At 37.9% G+C, this 12,673-nt stretch overlaps 1 protein-coding gene across 9 annotated transcripts in view; it reads left to right on the forward strand.

Annotated features, from left to right (window-relative positions):
- The first annotated feature begins 964 nt into the window (after nucleotides 1–964).
- LOC118262010 (SET and MYND domain-containing protein 4) overlaps nucleotides 965–12,673 on the forward strand; it is a 41,871-nt gene continuing 30,162 nt past the window's right edge. For 8 of the 9 annotated variants that reach the window (XR_007707016.1, XR_007707017.1, XR_007707019.1 and 5 more), the window contains exons 1-4: nucleotides 965–1,358; nucleotides 4,687–4,945; nucleotides 5,430–5,610; nucleotides 7,985–8,129. Coding sequence is in view for 2 of the 9 variants with exons in the window: in XM_035573102.2 (XP_035428995.1) it covers nucleotides 1,213–1,358; nucleotides 4,687–4,945; nucleotides 5,430–5,610; nucleotides 7,985–8,129 (731 nt within the window). In the remaining 7 variants the exon portion in view is untranslated. The remainder of the gene's footprint in view (nucleotides 1,359–4,686; nucleotides 4,946–5,429; nucleotides 5,611–7,984; nucleotides 8,130–12,673) is intronic. The other variant, XM_035573112.2, reaches the window with a different exon arrangement.

Consider the following 12,673-nt stretch of genomic DNA (forward strand, 5'->3'; position numbering starts at 1 on the left):
CACTGTGGAACCCCCCTTTCGAGAGAATAAAGGATTTTATACAGAGGACCTGTACCAAATTTATAAGTTAACTATAAATTTGTTTATAATAGACTTCTACCTCTATCTTCATTATTTTCTATATTCAAATTAAATCAATTTGAATTATTTAAACAGTTACCTTTACGAGTTTCTTTAAGTTTACAGCTTTATGGCGAGCAATTTGTAAATGGCGTCTCTAACGCCATCTGTTGTCATCTGACTAGTACTAAATTTGTTGTACTTAAACTTACTTGGAATTTTCTTGGTTTTTTGTGATTCTATGCTATTCATATTAATAAGAAGTGTTTATTAGGTAAATAGCCTCGTATTTTTTCATAAATATTTTATTTATAGGAGTTAATTTTGAAATAATACGAATTTTATTTCAGATCTACCTAACGTAACTAGCTTAATTTCAATACAAAATTATGTTTTCATTCTACAGTGTTCTTTAGTTTGAGTAATGAGTTCAGTATACAATTATTGTAATTTTATTAAGTGGTACATAATTATTTTTGTGTGAAAACGTAAAATTATATTTTAATTTTGCCGCGTTTTCTTCTGTCAAATAGGGACAAAGACTTTTCCTTCAAGTTCAAGCTTACTTATTTCTATTTTGACATTTCTTCAAAACACAATGGCATGTTTTGATTTTGACACAACGTTTCGTTATCCACTACCTACGTTTTTGTACTTTAATCAGCTGTCAAAATTAATACTTAAAAGATTACTAAAAACAACAACAGAAATTACTGGAAAAAATATATAATGCTGGGATGGATGTGGGGGTGGGGTGTGGGTGGTAGAACATTCTAGTGCATATATTCTGTGCTCTAGATATAAGATAGCGTCCTCTCCTCGGCGTGGACACGCCTCTGCAGATATAGCCGAGCATGCGCACTACGAATAACCTATGCGTAGAACGGAACGGCCCCGTTCTGCGCAGCCGTCAAATCAATATTTGTGTATAGATATAACCAGTACAGCTGCCTGTAGACCCTCGCTGCCGGGCCGTCGGAGCCTCAGTCGACACTCGGCGCGCCAGCGAGCTGGTCCTCAGCTCCCAGTAGCTCCCGTGAGCTCCCAGTGCTTGAATTTTCTAAGTCCATTATCAACTTAGTGCCTGGACTGAAGATGTCCTCGGGAATGTACTATTACCGGCTCGCACATATAATAAAGACCTGATCTACAATGGAGCGCGATGGCCTGCCAGAAGATCCCGCGAAACAATGGGAAGTTCTTCTGTGTATCATCGCCTTCGAAGAAAAGAAGATAGACCGGAGACCAGATGGTGCTATCGAGGCCCTGACTTACTTCTACAACCATAAGGGAATAAGGTGCGTATCTAAACATTATTTATTCTCAGCGCAGTTACTCTGGAGCCGGCGGAGGCGATCGATACCAGCTCGCGCAGGTCACCTGGGACTACCTAGCTGCTGCTATTGTTTACCTTTATTCCACAGCGAAGAATTAATCTGTTGCTCCTGCGAACATCCAGAGTTCCTGTGGCGAATATTTATTTATTACCTGTTATTTATTTCTAAGTTGCTGGCAAATTATTGTATTTTTATTGTATGGGTTCGAGTCCCAACTTGTTAATTTTGTTTAAAAAAAAATTTGTTTCGGCTACAATTTTTTCTAAGTCGCTGAGGTGAATTAAATCAAAAACACTTTTGAAAATAATTCACTAAGTTGTTTAATTGGTCCAGCTAGCGAGTCTCTCTGATCTTTTCTAAGATCCTTTCTTTGTATTCAGTCCGGATAAATAAACATCAGTTAGGACTAGATGTTATTTTACCGGCTGATTATAAGGCAGAGTGCTTTGTAGGAAATTTTCTAGCTTCAAATACTAAGTCCAAAAATATGTTATGAATTTCTATTTGAAATTCTCATTATGCATCTTTAATCTTGATATTTTTTGGTAATGGCTCTTGTCGTTATTTAAACAGGTGAAAAATTGATTTCACATTTTAATGTGTACATCTCCTGTGCTTAGCGCTGTGTACAAAATTTGTACATTTTCTGTCTTGGACTTGTCCAAAATGCGAAAAATAAATGCAAACTTGCTTTTCACCTGCGACTTCTCCTATATGGAACACACAATTATTAAAAACATATTTTATCATGACTTTATAACCCGGTGGTGGTAAATTCTAAAAATAAGATACTTGCATCTGGACTTAAGTTCTAGCTTTGAGCTCACGTCTCCTTCCCTATGGGACATAATATAATTTTATGACATGTTAAAAATATAATTATGTACTCCACATTTTAACCACCAAAAGCAATTGCAAAAGACAAGGAAATTAAAATTTATTGTCATTGTCATAATAATTATCATTAAATAAATAAAAAAATGGAAATTAGGAAAATGTATTTACTAAGTTCAGTCTAAAGGTTTTTTACTGACTGAATTATAAGAGAGACTGCCTAGAGACTACTAGGAAATTTCCAATTCTGAAAATAATTTCTCTGCACTCAGCTCAAGACCAAAAAATTTGGTATTAAGTATTTTATTTTGAATTACTAGTGTAAACTGGTATTTTGCAATGCTCTTGTAATAATTTATCCGGCGAATATTTCCACATTTAATGTGCACACTTCCTATGCTTTGTAGAAAATATTTTTTTTCTATCTTGGACTTTTCCAAAATGTGACTTCTCCCTTATGGGACATGTTTTACTTCTCAACACTTACTCTTGAGATAGTAAATTTTAAAAAACCTTAGTTTATTTTTACTAGCCCTTATAAGGGACAATATCTGATTTACTAACTTCTAGTTTTGAGGTCGCTACTCCACCCTTATGGGAAAGGGTAAAAAAAACATAATTTATGTTCCCCATTTCTGGTCTATGATCAGTTGTAAATTGAAACTTTACCGGAAATGGTTTCCAAAGAAAAATATAGATAAATGGACCTGTCCACTGTCTTCGACTAGTTAAAAAAGCTAATATGCTCATTTCTAGTGTTAGGCTCAAATCCTCTCTTGGGATGTAGAATTTTGTAGTATGTACAAAATAATATATTTTCCACATTTTACCCTTTGATGGGTTGTAATTTCCAAAAAATTAAAAATCTAAGAAATTGAAATAAATTTTGATATAAAGTTTCATTGTCTGTTTCGCCACTTTATAAATTATGAAAACAATTTTCCCTTATTATTATGAAACAAATTGTAACAGGGTGCGCATGCGCAGGTGTGCATGTTCACATGCTCATATCCACATGCGCATGTTCACATGCACATGCTCATGCTCATATGCACAGGTTCATGTGCACATGCGAATGTTCATATGCACACGCATATGTTTAAATGCGCATGTGGTTTTCAATCTTTTGCGCGGCTATAAGTCGTGATGAAACTCATAACATAAAAAATAAATCATAAATATTACCGTATAATAATAATTCAGTTTATATGCACAGATGCACATGCATATCCTATTACTACAAGACAGTTTAGGCAAATGCTATGTTATTATAGTATGACACTATGATAGGGCATTTGAACATATGCATGTGCATATAAACATGCGCATGTACATATGAGGATGTGCATATGCAAAATGCGCATGCGCCCTTGGTATCTGCGTATGCGCATGCACACCCTATTACATTATGACAGTGTGGTACTGCATATCAACACGCGTCTGTGCGTATGCGCAGGCGTGCATGCCCTGTTACGAAATGACAGATGCACATGCACATACTATTACATTATGATAATGTGATAGTGCATATCAACACGCGTCTGTGCGTATGCGCAGGCGCGCATACCCTGTTACGAAACGACAGATGCACATGCACATACTATTACATTATGATAATGTGATAGTGCATATCAGCATGCGCATGTGCGTATGCGCAGGCACATCCTGTTACAATGCGACAATATGGATGTCCATAGGTCGGATTAGGTACATGCACATGCATCCTACAGTATGACAGTGTGATAGTGCATATCAGCATGCGCATGTGCGTAGGCGCAGGCACATCCTGTTACAATGCGACAATATGGATGTTCATAGGTCGGATTGGGTACATGCACATGCATATCCTATTACAATACGATTGTTTAGACACGTGCACACACTATTGCAGTATGACAGTGTCATAGTGCATGTGAACATGCGCATGTGCATCCTGTTACAATATGATCATATTGATGTTCATATGGTAATATAGTGTAACTATGTAACATTTTTATGACAGATTTAGTTACATGCACTTCATATATCAACACAACAGTATGACAGATTATATTATAGATAGTTTATATGACAACATTGTTACATGCGCATCCTAATACAATATGACATATGTACACATAAAAAAAATAACTAAGTGAGTGCATTATGACAATGGCAATGTTGTTTGAAATTAATTTAAAGTTCAAACTGAAACCAAAGTTGTTAGAAAACAAACCTAACGGTATGATGTGCTTGTGCATTACTGTGCATGTGCACATGTTATAACAAACATACAAGTTAAATATAATTGTGGACTATTCCTTTATATCTTCACGTGTGATGTGTGACTTAGAAACAAAAGCAATTGTTAACATTTTATACCGGTCTGCGATGCATTACTCACAACTTCAATCCTGAAGCATCCTGTTCAATAAAGAATGACATTTATTAACAAAATATCTCTATTTGTCAACAGGCACATCTTCACAGAATGGATCAACCAGATGAAGCTGAGCTATGACAAGCAAATGTCTGAAGATGACACGGCCAGGAAGAATGATGAGATGGCACTGCTTTGGAGGCAGCGGGGAAACATCAAGTTCAGGGCGGAGATGTTTGAAGAGAGCCACAAGCTATACACTAAGAGTGTGCTCTTTGCTAGAAAAGATGGGCCCTTGTACTCCGTGGCCCTGGCTAATAGATCCGCTGCCGCGTTACGACTCAGACGCTACAAAGTAAGTAACAACACACATATTTATTTAAAAGGCCGTAAGTGTGCGAAGCAAGAGGTCTTGGATTCGATTCCTGTGACGATTTTATAGAAATATGTTTATTTTATTTTTTTATGGACATGTATACGAGCAGACGTATCATCTGATGGTAAGCAATCACCGTCGCCTATGGACATTTGAAACACCAGAGGCGTTACAAGTGAGTTGCCGATTGCCGGCCTTTTGGGGGTTACTGGGGAATTTAAGGGTGGTTGGGGAATCGGGGATTGGGAAGATTGGTAAGGGGAGAAATTGGGCCTCCGGTGACCTCACTCACACAATGAAACACAACGCAAGCGTTGTTTCACGTCGGTATTCGGTGAGCCCGTGGTATCCCTCCGGTCGAGCCGGCCCATTCGTGCCGAAGCTTGGCTCTCCCACACTTAAATTTGGGATTATATTATATCTTATTACGTAATTTTACTTAAACCGATTATTGTTGTCACAGGAGAGTTTGAGAGATGTCCAACGCGCTCTGTACCACCAGTACCCTCCAGACCTCCAACACAAACTGTACTTGCGGCGCGCCGAGTGCTTCCTAGAAATGGGCCAAAGACAGAACTGCATCGAAGCCATGAAGCAGGCAGTCAGGCACAACGAGAGAATCAAACTCAAAGGCGTGTCAAAAGGTACGTCAATATTTATATTTTATTAATATTAATTTCTTCTAGGTTCGACAGCCATTCAAGTGATCACCGCCTGCTGCTGTTTATGGAACGACCGGCTAACGAACAGACGGATCACCTGATTGTTACCTGTCATCAGGTGATCCGTCTGTTTGCTAGCCGGTCGTACTCCGTGCCACCCGTGGACGTCCAGAGGAGTTACAAGTGCGTTGCCAGCCCGCAGCTGCGGAGCTCCGGCTCGAAAAGCAGGAGTAGTAACGAGTTGGTTGTAAGTCAGTAAGAGTCTGACACTCCCTCTCCCTTGCCCAAAGTGGGAGAAGTTATTGGATGATGATGATTGATTCTAGTGTTGTGTTTGTGAATTTGTATATGTATTAACGCATCCACAACACAGAAAGAAATCGTAGTTAAGTTATGAGTTATGTTATATCCAGTTATGTTATGTTATAACCACTGATGTTGTGTGTCCTATAGCAAACGGTCTGCCACGTGTAAACTATAGATTCATAGAACATACATACATACCATTCAGGGATTAAAGGCGCAACGATATGTATAATGTACACTGGACAGCAAATAAACCGAGCCACCCGCTGACTTGGAACTCTAATCCGATTTTCTCAAAAACTATAAAACTTACAAATATCTAAGTTATACCTATAGAAAGAGCATTTCTTAAGGATTAAAATGACTACAAATTTCATTTAAAGGACCATCAATTCACACTGTTATCAAGCAACAAACACAATACTAACAATTTTCTCTGTTTTGATTAGAGTTTGCGCTTAGCTTTATTTTCTTCTATACTGAGGGAAGTCGGATATTTCTTCACATTTCTTTAGTTTTTATCCATCGTTTGCTTAGACGCGTGTATTTTTGCTACGTTGATTGGTAAATAATGGATACGACACCTCAGGAAGCAGCGCAAGCTGTAGCACTACTTCAAGCAGGCCTTGGGCAACGTGAAGTCGCTCGACGACTTCGAATCAGCAGATCTTCGGTGCAACGAGTTTACAGACGATACTTGGAGACTGGAGCATTCGATCGCCGTCCAGGAACGGGCAGACCTAGGGCTACATCGGCGGCAGATGATCATTATATCCAACTTTCTGTTCTGCGAAATCGTCGCCTCAACGCAGTTCAAGTCCAACGAAGTCTGCGTGATGAACGCCAAGTCGTCATAAGTTCAGATACCGTCAGAAGGAGACTTGCTGAACAGAACCTGATGCCAAAAAGAGCTGCAACAGGCCCCGCATTAACAGTAGCTCATCGTAGAGCACGACTTGAATATGCTCGAGAACATAGGGATTGGACATTAGAGCAGTGGGGTAATGTACTCTTCACTCATGAGACCAGGGTGAGTCTACATGGCAGTGATCGACGTCAGAGAGCATATCGTCGCCCTGGAGAACGTTACTCTCAGTGTTGTATCGAGGAAACTGTTGCTTACGGAAGAGGATCTGTAATGGTCTGGGGCGGCATATCGTTAACCGCACATACAGCGTTAGTTTTCATCGAACCGACGGGCCGTACCCGTGGATTGACTTCTCATCGCTACATCACTGAAATCCTCGCAGACCATGTGATACATTACTCAGGTTGTATCGGTCCAGATATGCAATTGATGCATGATAATGCACGGCCTCATGTTGCTCATGTGGTAACCCAATATCTACACGACGTCGGGATTCGTACAATGGTGTGGCCAGCTCGTAGCCCGGACTTGAATCCGATAGAGCACTTATGGGATGAGCTGAAACGTCGGGTTCGAGCCCGGGTACCTGCTCCGACAAGGCTTCAAGAGCTGAAAATCGCGATTGAAGAGGAGTGGGATGCGATTCCACAAGATTTCATCGTCAGGCTTGTTAGATCGATGAATACGAGGATGCTAGCAGTTATTCGAGCAAGAGGAGGAAACACTCAATACTGAAGAAAAACGTTTTTTCCATTTTTTCTTTGTTTTCGGCTTAAATTTTTGTTTTTACTGGGTGATTGTCAATGGTGTTCACGGCTGTAAAATGACTCTTCTTGATAAATTGATTAATATACGCTTAATAAATCGATAAATCCCAATGTGTTTCCATTTATTTTAATCCTCATAAAACGTACTTTCTGTAGGTATACTTTTGATATTTGTAAGTTTTATAGTTTTTGAGAAAATCGGATTAGAATTCCAATATAACGGGTGGCTCGGTTTATTTGCTGTCCAGTGTATATATCGTCACACCCTTAATCCCCGAAGGGTAGCTGAGCCTATTGCCATATACCGGACACATTTCTGGACTCCGTGCTACGACTGAGAAATTTCAGATTCATAGTACACAGATTTGTAGTAGTAGATTCATAAACACTTTTTTATATTTGTTATTGTTCGCAGCGGAGTTCGACAAGTCGTACCGTTTGTTGGAAGAGAAAATTGTGAAGCTGAAGCACGACGCGCCTGCCGACGAGCTACACCTGCCCGAGCTGTACCTCGGCGAGAATCCGGACTTCAGAAACGCTTGCGGAGCTGTCGAACTAGTGTAAGTACCTAGTATTTAATTTTATAATAATTACTTCTGAACAATTTGAGGTTTTTGACTTATTGCCTTCTCCAATATATAGGAATGTTTGTATATTACGGCTACGTCAACTACAGCTACAGTTTAGGCGTAAAGAAGAAACAGACACGTTAGTTATCTACTATCGTATTTAGGTAACTTTCAAACTACTGCTCGGCTCATATTGCCGCAGCCTTTCTCTATAAATGCACTATCTAACACAAAAATAATTATTGAAATCGGACGAGTAGGGTACAAACAAACAAACTCTTCAGCTTCATATATTAGTATAAATTCTATGTTTTATAATATGTTATATATAAGCCCATTATATACACATTTCACATTTAATAGCATTGGTACGATTTGTCGAAAAGGCCGTGGTTCTTGATTATATCACATTACATTTAGATCTCCGTTGTTACATCTTAATATGGTCAATCTAAACTCTTAGTCTTAAACCAGTATGCAACCTATTCTCCTTTTATTGCACAAAAACTTAATCGATTTATCTCTCTCATTTCAAATATCGATAAAACCTCGATTTAATTTTTCGAAACTTTGACAAGCACTTATTGACTCTGTGAGAGTATATCTCAAAGATAATGTAATAACTATTAAAAATAACAGTCGATGCATTTATGTCAACTTAACCGTAAACAGTACCCTTAGTACGAGTTTCCTTTACTTACTTTTAAAGTAATCTAAACGAGACCGCGTCCGGTGCTCTGATTGGTTACTTTATACATGCAATGATATAGGCCAATCTGAACCCTGTATGGGCTCTCGTTTATCGTCGTCGATTATTTTGTCGTAAAGCAAACTCATACCAGTGGTACAGGTACTTTTGAAACGTCTAACCAAAAAGAACAGTGTGTCAGTCTGTCAGTAAAGCTGGGTGCTTGTCCAAGGTGTACAACTGAATGAATTAGAACTCCATCGTTACTCCTTAATTCTAATTGTATACATAATATTATAAAATGTGTGTGTGTAACTTGCTATTTGTGCATAGTTTCGTGATATGTTTTCTCGTCCGCCATGCGGAGAACGTCATGGAACGTCTGGAATGTCATGTGGATTGTTCTAGAGAACTGGTACAACACATGATACAATAAAATTTTAAAACATCAACAAATCTTGGAATTAGACTTTCCAGATAACGAGAGTCAAAAATAAACTGGACATAATTAGGTAGTATCCTCGGTCAAAAATAAATTATTACAACTTTTCAATACAATAAAATATTCAAAAATAATCACACTCTCGTTAATAAAGGAGATGGCTAAATGGCTGACCCATGCATAATATTAACACGAATACGAATTTCACGCTAACCCGTACCATCTAAATATTCACTCATGAATTATTTAGTTTTTAACTAATTCTTATAACTTCGTGAACAAAAATTAACAAAAAATAAGTTTCATAATTGGTTTTTTGTTTGCTTTGGCATGACAACACGGAAGTACTGGTAGCTAGGAAGGGACATCACTTTTCCCGAATATAAACTATCATTAAATACATAAGTGTATTACTAACATTTCGACCGACACAAAATATATAAGTACTATAATTACTATATATTTTGTGCCTGTCGATGTCAAAAAAAAACTTTTTTTTCTTTCAACCTTTTCGATTATTTTATCGATTTTGTAACTTTTTAAATCTGATTTCATTACACTATGAAAAAAAACAAACGTCAAACTAATGACTAATGCGTCACGTCAGACGTCGTTTGAACCAACTGTTGTCTTCGATCTTCGTTGTACTTTTTTTTTGGATTTTCATTGACCCTCGCTCGTTTACTGGACCGTGTTTACCTACCTAGGCTACCTACTGACTCCTCGCTCCTCGACATGAACTTGAATTGCGGTTTATGCGGTGCATAAACTGCCTAGTCATACTTTGACGTTTTTGTAACGTTGTAGGAGTTACGCGATTTTATTTTCAGGATTGTGCAAATATGACAAGTTTCTGGACCTTCTTAATTACAAAATACCAATTTTTAGTTACGCAGCATTATTTATTGCTGGGTACCATATTTATTCGTGCGGGATCAGTCGTCCATACTTCCAGCCATGTCCTTTGATGAACTACTTAACTTACCATTTTTTCTAACTAAATTTCTAGAAATAAGTCTGCTATTTGACGGAAAAATCAGATGACGTCATAATAGACTATTTCATACAAAATTCATAGCAAAATATCGTTTTTTACGTTTCGAAAAAATTATTGAATTTGACTTGTAGGAAACTAGCCTATTACCATTGCAAACTGTGATGTTGTCAAGAGACTCTAAATACATACCACTACTACTCTTTGTATGTCTTGGTTGGTGATTGCGAACTGACCATGTGGAGTAGATGCACCATTGAAGAATCTTTAAAATGATCTAAGAAACGTTAATGTATTCGTCTTGTGCTGCATTCCTATTCGCAAAAACCAACAAGTTTAGGACTGAAGTGTTTCACACCAGAAGCGTGTAATACTTCGTTCTTTTTGCTGGGTTTATTATTATTGGATATAGGCGTGAACAAGGTGGGCAATGAACAATTTCTATTCTCCATTGCCCACCTTGTTCACGTCCTATTCCCGAAGCATTTCCGTTAAGGACAGCAAGCATATCGTGAAGAGTCAAGCGGAAATGGAAGGCATGTCAAGTTGTGCCGTGCACCGACCTGCCTCCCTTGTGGTGGGGTACTCACGTAGTCGTCAGTACTGCCACCGTGGGGGCGGCGGGCCGGACAGTCGTCGAGTCGTCTTAGAAGTTAGAAGATGCCTGCGAAGATTTGCTAGTTATAATTGTCTTCATCAAATTGGTCAAAAGTTGAACTAGGTACATTTTAAGTAATAGGCAATTTTTGTCACTCATACTAGCTTTAGCTTAGTATTCGTGATCCCAACCTCTGTTAAACTATAAGGAACCCCTAACTCCCCTAAGCTAAGAGACGTTACACTTAACGACGTTTTGTTTTTCACCATTTTATAAAAGAGACCTAAAGGTAAAAATAAAAGGGGTTAGTTTGCTGACTCACGTTAAGTAAATCTTTAGTAAAGAAATAGTTTAGGGGTGGTTGGACACGGCCATTATAAACCTTTGTCCCCCAGTTGGGATAGAGAACAACAAAATCACAGAAAGTCTTCCATCGTCATCCATCTTGAGAACTTGTAGGTTTTGACTATTTAAGTAGGTCACATGATGATTAACATTTATGCTCTGTTTAATTCTCTACGCATCAACGTCTTACCCTAATCGATGGCTCTCATTTTTTTCCGAACATTAGGGGATATATTTTATCAGGACTAACAATGTATACAGCTCTATATTGAGTTACCTGGAGTCGCTTAGTTGAATAACCAAATCTGCCGGCGTGACCAGTTCGGCCACCAGTACTTAAAAGTCCATCTTGATACCGTCGTAGTGTGGAGTACGGACTCTGGTGTCTCTGTGGACTCTAGTTTGGTAGCTTGCGGAAACCATGGTAGCGCAACCAATCGCCACCAACCCATATTTATAATAGGATTTTCTAATACTGTTCGTATTTTTTAAGTAATATTAGATAGCAGATACTTGTCTGCTGTAACATCAATCTCATATCATGGCTCTCCATGACGTGTGTTCATTCTTAGATTATGAGATAATGACTGTCTCTTTCACATCTATAACAGAGACAACGCTAGATAATGTTTAATCGTTCATAATATTGTTTTCAATATTATGTTTCTTAACTGACGCGCAGTATAATATAAGACTGTTACTCAACAGCTATAAAATAATGGTTATTGGAGTTGAGTGAAATTCCCAAGTAAAACGCTAGGTGAATAGAAATTTTAAGTATTGCCAAATTTCATCGTATTCCGTTCAGCCCTTTTTGATGTGATAGGCTGACGAACGGATGAAACTAGCTATTATTTATGCAAGCTAGCAGTTAGTTAGGAGATTGTGGTAGACGTTGATGCCTGGTTTGATTATTGGTCCGAATATAATTATGTGTAATTGGGTAGTACCCTCGGTCAAAAATAAATTATTATAACACTTCAATACAATCAAATATTCAAAAACAATCACACTCTCATTCATAAATTTGATGATCTACTTAATTTTCGATTTTTTCTAGCTAAATTTCTAGAAATAAATCTGCTATTTGACGTAAAAATCTGATGACGTTATAATAGAGTACATATTTCAAACAAAGTTCATAGAAAATATCGTTTTTTAATTTGACTAGTAGGAAACTAGCCTATTGTTTATGCTATAGAAATTAGGGACAGATTGTAAATGAGAACTACGTAAACCAACATTTGTTTGCGATTACATTACACAGAATGGTTCCTTTAAAAATGGCCTAATATATATATTGAAAATATTGATCCACAAGTCACTAATATTAATTTTGTAACGAAATGTAATAGCGGGCAAACGCCTGCCTATTACTATAAAAAAAACTAGATGCCTCGGAAAACTTCGTACCGCCTCAAACATTTTTTTCTTACCTTTTAAACCTTCCCTGGACTTCCACAAATAA

This window comes from Spodoptera frugiperda, chromosome 25 (assembly GCF_023101765.2).
Source record: "Spodoptera frugiperda isolate SF20-4 chromosome 25, AGI-APGP_CSIRO_Sfru_2.0, whole genome shotgun sequence".
NCBI lineage: Eukaryota > Metazoa > Arthropoda > Insecta > Lepidoptera > Noctuidae > Spodoptera > Spodoptera frugiperda.